Below are 10,062 nucleotides of genomic sequence, written 5' to 3'. Positions count from 1 at the left end.
CCCCGTTAAAGGGTTTTTTTTGGGGAGTTTTTCCTTATCCGCTGCGAGGGTCATAAGGACAGAGGGATGTCGTATGCTGTAAAGCCCTGTGAGGCAAATTGTGATTTGTGATATTGGGCTTTATAAATAAAATTGATTGATTGATTGATTGAATGTGAGAAGCACAGCATTACTTCCACATATTTCTTCACATGCGAGACACAGAGGAATCAGATATTTTATCTGAGAAGAATCAAGTGTTTGCCTACTGTGAAAATTGTTATTGGGGCACAATGTTGAGCAAAGGATAGAATTAATTCAGTCTATCACAGGATGGTGTAGTTATGACCTTTGATAATGAATTGGTTTTGAAAAGAACAGGGAGCAAGGCTGTAGTCTCCACTTCCCTCTTACTCCTATCTCCTCAACCTCTCCCTTCTCCTCTTTTGCTTTTCTCCCCTTACTGTCTTCCTCTTCTCTATCTCCTCCTTATAAAACCTTGTCTCCTTCCTCCTGCAGTAATTCACTTCTACTTCTCTCTCCTGCCCTCATTTCACTATTTGATCCTCTCTGAGATACACCAGCTCTGCCTGCGGGGTCTGTGCGCATCAGTCTGATCTGTGTACAGGCCGATAAGCCTGGCTGGTACTCATCATGTGCAGTAGCCTGAGGCTGAAGACAATGACATCAATTCACACCTAGGACAACCTGCCTGTCAGTAACAAAAAACAGTAAATGACAAAGCCAATTTATTTTGATCTTTATGGACTAATGAGCTGTGAAAGGATTATTGTGTACATCACTAAAGCAGCAAAAATCTGACAAAGAGCAACGAGGAATGGGAAACCAAAGTGAATTTTAACTTAGTGACTCACGGCTCTGCACCTTAACTCATTCAACACGTATTAGTGGTGTATTTACAGAATGCACTGTATAAGTGAGGCAGGGTGTGTAAAAGTATTTGACTGCAACCCCCTCTGATCAGTCTTCTGCCTCCTCAGGCACAACAACCAACCAGTTAGAGAAGAACGCTCCTGTTGGCTTCCTGATGTCCTTTCATGTCTGAAGCAGAACTACTTCATCATCTAGACAAATACAATTAGGTGAGTTTCTCCATGACAAGTGTGATCAGCGGTGGCAGGTGTAATCAATCCAGATCACAGTGTTTCAGGCAGCATAAATCAATCCAAACGTGAGCAATACAGACGGCACTAATGGATCCCGACATGACTGCTTCAGACAGAAGTAAACAATCAGGAGAGGAGTTAATCAGGCTGTTGGATACGAGTGTTTAACATTCTGCATCAGCTAGTCGGGGCTGGACAGGCAGCCATGCAGAACGCTGATTATTTAGTGAGTCTGTGTGTGTGTGTGTGTGTGTGTGTGTGTGTGTGTGTGTGCACGTAAACCATAAATTGTTTGCTCCAGGAGAAGCGTTTTAGTTTGCTGAAAACAGATTGTGCTGTTTGTGTGTTCATTAGATTGTGCGTATGCAAAAAGGGTCAGGTGAAATAAATTGTTTACTGGAAACATTGTTATGCTTCGCTGATAACAGACAAGTGCTGTGTGCTTGTGTGTATGCGTCTGTGTGGGATCTTAATAGTGGAGTCCATATTCTCACTCTATTAACCCTTCCTCCTCTCGATGGCTGACCTGCCAGTCAATTACACCAGCCCTCTAATAGGTCAACACCACTCAGACTAATTTACATAGCTACGAACTCTACAAGGGTTACATGGAGCGAGTAAGAGAGGAAAGAGAAGGAAGGAGCCAGAACATAACTCAGCTGCAATTACATGCAGAAATGTCATAGAATAATACAGATTGTGATAACTGACTTTGATTAGCAGAGTGTGGGACTCTTTAAAAGACTGACTGATTCACTGACTGACTGAATGACCAAGTGGTTTGCTGATTGCTGAATAAAAATTGATCAATTGATTAAATGAGATTGGTCTCTTACCATAATGAGCTGAAAGACTGTTGGTAAAATCCTACTGTGTTTAATCAACCTGGAAAGGAAAGAGAAAAATACATATTGAGGCAGAGGTAGAAAGGCAAGGGTGAGAAACATATTTAATTTAGAGGCAATTCACTGCACTGTTCACACATATACACACACACACATGGCCACATGCACACACACTGGGCTGTTTCATCTTCATTAAGGTTGGAGTTCCACTACAACAACTCCTGTCTGGTACCAGTGGAATTGGTGAGAGAAGAGAGACGAAAAGAGGAGACGCGATGAGAGCCAATGAAGTGAAAGGAGGTGAGAGAGGAGAGGGAAGGGCATGGAAACAGGAGATGAGAGTCAAGGAGAAGATGAGGTAAGAGAAGATTACATTTGAAGAGGAGAAAGGAAGGTGAAGACAGAGTAGTGGAACAAATGGATAGAAGAAAACATGAGCGATGTGGATGAATCCACATTGAAAGACGAGAAGAAAAACTGTGAGGGCAGAAGAGAGAGGGAGAGAGAGATGGATGTCTATATCAGCAATGACGTTCTGCCTACTTGCTGATTAAGGTTCTTTGATTTGTAACAAATTACTGTGTGGCTGCAGTGTCAACACATATGCACACACACACACCTTGTGTGTGTAAGGAAACAAGAAAGCATTCAGGCTGTAATGGGAACAAAGCCAACTGAAGTCAGGCTGGTGTTAATATGCTGAAGGTAACAAAGCCTGTCCACTGATTTAAAAATCTGTCTTCATTTTAATTATGATGTATAGCCTGTCTGGCAGGCACTAGATCACTTATTGAAACCTGTCTGTAGACTTTTGAGACGCATACACTGAGGACCGAACTTTCGATAATGTTTTGTTTTTCAAGCCATCTTAGAATGATGGTGTATCAACGGGAGGCTGTCTTTGATAAAAGTTTGATGTTCCAGCAGAAATGTGTCTGGTCAGCAAAAAAGTAACAAATTGCCACCAAGTCCTCCTAACTTTTAACATTCCCTTTGTACTGCTCAAATGTTTTTCTTTCACTGGTCTATTGACTACTTTATGTTCTATAAGTGTGTTGGGATACATTTTGTCTTCCCTACTGTATATGATAACTTTTGCTGCAGTCCTGTAACCTACTTATACACAAAAATCAATGCCAATTTCATTTCATCTTAATGCATGCTGAGAAGAAATGCCCCACACCATTACAGAAACTGTTATTTATTGGTCCAAGCAGTAGCTCCAGGCTTCAGGGGGTCATGCACGAAACATTTTTATGCAATCAACCTACCTTAACATTAGAATTGTTACATTAAAGGGACAATTCACCCCAAGAACAGAAATATATGTTTCCTCTTACCTGTGGTGCTTTTTATTAATCTAGATTGTTGTGGTGTGAGGTGCCAAGTGTTGGAGATACCCAACCAATTTCTAATTCCAAGGTCTTCAAATACTGACGCTTTAGCCTTAGCATATCTATGTGACACACAAACTGCATAAAATAATTGGCATAGCTACTGTGACATCATTCACTGGTTCGTGGATTGCTGTTTTGAAGGCTCGAGTTCAGCATTTTGGCCATTGCCATCCTGTTTGTTGTAGCCAGAAGTGACCATATTTGGATGAGAGGTTAGAGCCGTGGAGAAGCAAGGGGCATTTTTGACTCAAAGACTGTGGTGATGCCTTGCAGACAGCCTGTCATTCAAGCAGCCCTGCACTTAAAATGTGTGTTTTTCTGCCTTGTCACTTGGTGACACACAGCTGTAACACTCTAACATGTAATTCATGTTGTAAAGGGTCATAGTTAGGTTTAGGCAACAAAACTTCTTGGTTAGGTTTAGAAAAAGGATCATGTTTTGGGTTAATATCGGTACGTATGTTTGTTATGCAACGTGACACAAATACATCACGAGAGTAACTTCAGTGCAAAACTGTACCTAAATTGTGAAATGGAAAAATATGTATTTTTGATTTTATGGTGAAATGTGGTTTGAATGATGAATGATGAATGAATGTCTCCCTTATTTGTTTTATACCTTACTCTGGAGTTAGGCCATGACTGAGTGGCTGCAATCAGCAAACTACTGATCTACTGATCTAACAGTATTCAAATGCATTAAAAACATGTTTCCTTTTAATCAACCATGCCCATCTCTATCATCCATACTGAGAACAGTCACTGTCTGTAGGACCAGGTGGCTTGTAGAAACATGGAGTTGTGGCCACTAATTACATCTCTGTAGTACTTGTTTTTTATACTTACCATGATCACTGAATCCAGAGATCAATGATGCACTTTATATTTAGATCTGTACCCTATGTTAGGTCTTTTATGAAGGGGTAAATGTAAGTGTGCCTGAGTGTGTGTGTGTGTGTGTGTGTGTGTGTGTGTGTGTGTGTGTGTGTGTGTGTGTGTGTGTGTCTTTGGTTGTGTTTGTAGATGTGATGGATGGCCTCCCATTAGGTAGGTGACAGGCTGAGAGATGAGAGGACAGGCCAGGCCAGCACGACATGATAAACTGGAGCACCTTTAAACGACCAGCTATACATCAATAGACACAGTGCACAACACCAGACATTGAACAACCCAGAACACAACAGACCACCTATAATAGCACAAACACAGATGAGACAACCGTTACTGCATTAGTCATACATCATTAGTGTTATCTTTATAAAAGAGAATATAAAAACTATCACACTATGGACAACCACTAAACTAGATTAACCTCTACTCTGCTAGTCACACAGCCCTGCTGTCAGCTACACTCAAAGCTTAAACACTTAGGCCCCTATTTTCCCGGCGCTGCGCAGGGTGGCGAACCCCGCGCAGAGCTAGTTTCGAGCAGCGCAACCCGAGGCGCACCCAGTTTGGTAGTTTGACAGACCAAGGTGCGCTGAGATGGGTGTGGCGGCGCAGCAGGGGGAGGTGTCGACAGATCCAGCTTGGCGCAGTGACAGTTTCGTGCCAAAAGGCTTCGCCAAAGGAGCGCACACGTCACCAAAACCTAACAGGCAGGTTTCCAGAATGTCAGGCACATTAACAATAAAACAATTACCCACAGAAATCACTAGCAATGCAACTATCTGCAATCAGCACATAAATGTATCTCTATATCAACGGTCCTGTCACATCTGATGTCAGATCAAAGGGGATTGGCACCGTTTGGCACGTTTGTCACGTGTAATGGAAACCCAACCTGATTTGATTAACACAGCTGCAAACTAATAAGTTCACATCCCTCTCAGCCAACAACAAACAGCCACAGCATCAGATAGGGAGTATATATTCAGCATCTGTCATCTTAGAAAAGTCAAAAGAAAAGAAACAGAGTGAGACCTCCGAGAGAGAGAGAGAGAGAGAGAGAGAGAGAGAGAGAGAGCGCGCACGAGAGAAACGCAACATTGATTTACAATTGTGGTGACCTCCTCCCAGGCTACCTTTGCATCATCAGCCCGTGGAGGTCTGCTCGCAGTTCCCGTATATTCGGACACTGTGAGCAGACCTCCCGGACCAAAACATCAGTTTTCTCCTGGGAGAAGTTTGGCTGTCTGATGCCGCTGCTCTCTTCTGCCATGGCGAATTGAGTAAACTCTCATTACGCCTTCGCACGGCGCATTTAAGGGAGAGGAAAGGGGCTCATTTGATTGGTGTGATGTGAATCAGATGTGTAAAACCCACTCCACGCCTTCTCTCCTCCCTCTTTCCAACTTGCGCAGGTAGGAGGGACGGAGGTGGGAAAGAGGAGTAGCTGCGCTAGCGTGCACGGTGTGCCAAACTTGCAAAATCCGCCTGGCCACACCCAGTTGGCGAAGCGCAGGTGCGCTGCGCCTTCGCCTTGCCCGGTCTGCGAAACTACAGGGCTTAGTCTTGAATGATTTTAAAGGGGCATAGTGGACCTTGTTGTTTCAAGTGAAAAGACAATAAACACTTAAGTCAAAAGGTTACATCTTAGCATTTGAAAGATTTAGTCACTGAAAAGTTCTTCCCTAGAGGATGGTCCAATTATTCCCAAATGACACACCTTAACCCTATGGGCCCTAGGCCTTTTTGGGGTATTTTTACTGCCTTTACTTTTAAGCTCATATCACAGCCATTATAAAGACTACATCCACATGCTATATAAGTTTTTTCCAGGACAATCTGGGCTAACCAGATTCGCCATCATTACATGTCCTTCTATGTGCCTGTATTTTATATTAATTTTTATATCAATGAAAAAAAATTGTGCCTGTATTTTATATTAATTTTTATATCAATGAAAAAAAATCTGTGTGACTAAATTCTTACATTTTTACATGTATCTCACCATAGCAAGTTGGAAGTTGACATATTCTGCCATATATGAAGAGGGGAGACTCTCTGGAATCTGGCAATATAAGAACCATGATGGTGGGACATTCTGTCACTTCACAGCTGTCCAAAACATGTGGTTTGTGCCAGGTGGACATAATTGCCAGGGGGCGCGGGCGTGTCCCCCTCAATGTATATGGTGACTACTGCCCTGTCACGCATGCATAATTAGGCTACAGTTGTCTGTGTGCGCAAAGGTGAAGTGCGCTGGTCTTGTCATACAAAGTTTGATGGAGTGTCAACTGGAAAATATGGAGATATTTGCATCTTGAAAGCCGGACTACAAATGTGGATAGACAGGGAGAAACACACACAAGCCTAAGACGTGGTAAGATACGATATTCCTCACTATATGAAGTGACTGATAACAAGATCTGTATAATGGATTGTAAAGAAATTTGTCAGGTTTTTATTTTGTAGACAATTGATCTGGATTTACAGCATGATGGGATGACAGCACAATGATGCGTGTGGTATCACTGGAAAGCTCTGGTCCTGAGCTTTCATGCGATATGCGTCGTTCGGGCCCATAGGGTTAATGAGTTTTTTTTTATCATCTAAAGAATATTTAAAATTATTTTTTATGTATTCATTCACAATAGAAAGCAGCTTAGTAAAACAGGCTGTTAAATGCAATTACAGATTTCTGGCGTGTGAAAACAACCACCTTGGTGCTGTTAACACTAGTCCAGGGACTTCGGCAATGTGACGATGTAATGGTTTTGCAAGGTTGACACTGTCAAGCTTTTAACTAATGATAGAAGAACAGAAAAACACATAGACAAGAATTACAAGTCGTTTAAGACAGAGATTCTTCTACAAACACAATGCAATGGCAAACACAGTCAATGCCAGAGAAAATACTACGTGATACTTGGTTGACAAGTGTGGCATGTGTGAAAGGGCTAGGACACATCAGCACACATTGGGCAGACAGACATACATTTGAGTACATTGAAACATACTTGGGCACACACACATGTAACCACACAGCATAAGGTTCTTTGGCTAAAGGTCATAGTAAATGTAGTTGTTTGAAGGTGTGCCTGGGCTGTGATAATGCAGAGAGAAACAGCAGGCTGCCTTCCCAACGTTAATGTCCCCAATTTACCATCTAATTACCGCTCGGCTGGCTTCATAGCCACACTTATCTAACCAAGACCCAGGCAATTTAATTTCTGATTGTATAACCGCAGCGATGGAGGGAGAGTTGTGGAGAGAGGGCACAGAGAAAGAGACAAATGTGGACTAATGTTAATAAATTAGAGATGGTGAGAGAAAGAGAACGAGGGAGACAGAGGAAAAAATGTAAAATATTGTTAATAATGTCAGAGGAAAAAGAGTGAGAGGAAAAACAGAGATGTAGAGAGAAGACTGCTGACACCAATTTGAAAAGTTCACGTCCATCTACTTGTGTCAAGGAAAGAAGGGGATGAGGAGAGGTGGAGGAGGAGAAGGATGGAGACGAGAGGGGGTAATATTACTGATAAGAGAAGTAGGGGCGTATTCAGCTATGAGGGTGAACTCTGAACTCTCGGAGGGTGTGAGGGGGTGGATGGAGATGGAGGGAGAGTGGGATATTAGTGATAAGAGGTTTGTTGAGTTAGTGTTGCTGAAGTTGATAAAATAAGTGGATGCAAGCCAGGTAAGAAATGAAGGAAGGACAAAACAGAAGGTTAATCATGGTTGTTGTAAATTAATTCTTAGTATTGAATAATGAAAGATGAATTTTAGAGCAATGGATGAAACTGTTTCCCTTTCTCTCCTACTTTTTCTAGCCTTCTCTTCAGAGCAAGAAGGTGATGCATATCGATTCCTGCAACCTCATCCATAAACACCTTATCCTCACACATTTACGTCTCCCACCCTTTGTTAACATTTTGTCTCCTTCTCAACTCAGTCTCCCTGTCTATCTCTTTCCCATACTTCCTTCTTAGATCCTTCCTTCAATCCTTCTATCTACTTCTTGCCTTTCCCATTCTCTCTCCCTGCCTCCTCTTTTTTCACTCTCTTTGTTTCTGTCAACAGCTGAAAAAAGAAGACAGATGACCAGAGAATCAAGACTTACTGACAGCTGCTGTCAGAACACATCTATCAAACACACATATACCAGTGCATGCATGAGAGATTGCACGCATGTACACACACACAGACACACACAGGTGAGTCATCTCATGGCTAGACTATCAGCAGATTCTCCATGCAACCAAACCAGAAAACACATCATTATCTCTTTTTATTTTGGTGTCAGATGACTATGTCCTCCAGACATGTTTTTAAATTCCTGAATAGTGATTTACCTCAACATTATGCGGTAGTGAATTTTACTTCAACACCAGCAGTAATTTTGTCTTATTTATGTCTTATATTTAAAGAGTGTGCACTACACTTTTCAACAACGCTTTTCAGGAGTAGCTAGTGTGCAAAGATGTATCAGCACAATATGTCAGGTCTTTACACATCTTGGCTGATACAGCACCTCAAGCCTGCCACTAAACTGATTACTTATTTAGAAAACACTGGCTTTAAGAGGGGTGAGAAAGATCACTGCAGATAGTAAGCATGAGTGTGTTTGTGTGGTTGTGAATAAAAAACAACTAGTAATGATTCACAGAGCTGAACTGGGAATGACTGACCTTGGCATTAAAACATTACACAGAGAGCACCTAAAATGTGCCTGTGTGTATTTGTGCGTGTGCCTGCTAAGACTGCAAAACCCTTCCCAAAGCTTGGTCTTGGATAAAAAAAACAGAATAGTGAAGTCAAAAGAGTCTTCAGCTAACAAACGAATTGTGCACATACAATTTCAGGAATTATGTATGTTTATGGATCCATGTCGAGAAGAACAAGTATGTTTGTGCTGCTAAACACAGGACTACTTGAATGGACGTGTAATACACAGTTTTCCGTACTCTCCAGTGTACTTTATTATGTTAAAGGGACAGTTCACCCCATATATCAAAAATACCTATTTCTTCTCTTTCCTGTAGTGGGCACTTAAAGAACGACAAGCGGAGCGCCATCTAGTTCTACCGTACTCAAGAGAATACTGACACCTCTACGGCTGATATCTCCAACACTCTGCAACTCACACCAAAACAGTCTAGATTGATGAATAGCACTACAGGTAAGAGGAAAAATATGTATTTTTGTTTTTGGGTTGAACTGTAATCTTAATAATACTTGAGTTGATACTGTAGGGTAAAATGAGGTTGCATTTTAGTATTACGATACCTCAACAGTGTCTCCTTGTGTGTGACTGAAGTGTGTGACTAATTGAGTGCCTGTGTTTGCAGTACCTGCAGATGTGCGTGCTGTGTTCAGTCATCGATACCAGCAGTTTGAGTGCGTAGAGTGGGATAGGCTCTGCTGCTCTAAGAAGAGCCTCATACCTAGACACAAACATGCACGAGTACAACATTTGGCTTTCATAGTGTTAATAATTAATGTACTGTTCTGATCATTAGTAACAGAGTGTAAACTGGAACAGATCTGGGGAGAGGGGTGGAGGAGAGGGGGAGGGGAGAACTAGAGGTATAATAGGAGACAGAGAGAAAAGGAAGAGGAGCAGAGGAGAGAATTTGAGAGGCAAAGGGGGGAGATGTGAGTGTGAGGAGGAGAAATGGGGGTGGAAATAAAGGTGAACAAGAGGTAACACATGAGGCAACCATGAGAGAGAACATCTTAAAAAGACAGATATAAATAATAACGATATAGGAGGAGACAGTATAGATCCACATTGAGGGTATAAAGGAAAGTGAGAAAAACACACCACAA

The 10,062-nt window shown here is 41.9% G+C and overlaps 1 protein-coding gene across 1 annotated transcript in view; it reads right to left on the bottom strand.

Annotated features, from left to right (window-relative positions):
- Positions 1 to 10,062, bottom strand: part of ulk4 (unc-51 like kinase 4) — a 114,612-nt gene that overhangs the window by 38,817 nt on the left and 65,733 nt on the right. The window contains exons 30-31 of the mRNA XM_050047611.1: positions 9,585 to 9,677; positions 1,943 to 1,991 (exon numbers count right to left, since the gene is read on the bottom strand). Coding sequence (XP_049903568.1) covers positions 1,943 to 1,991; positions 9,585 to 9,677 — 142 coding nt within the window. The remainder of the gene's footprint in view (positions 1 to 1,942; positions 1,992 to 9,584; positions 9,678 to 10,062) is intronic.

This window comes from Epinephelus moara, chromosome 6 (assembly GCF_006386435.1).
Source record: "Epinephelus moara isolate mb chromosome 6, YSFRI_EMoa_1.0, whole genome shotgun sequence".
Taxonomy (NCBI): domain Eukaryota; kingdom Metazoa; phylum Chordata; class Actinopteri; order Perciformes; family Serranidae; genus Epinephelus; species Epinephelus moara.
This window is presented reverse-complemented; position numbering and strand designations above follow the sequence as displayed.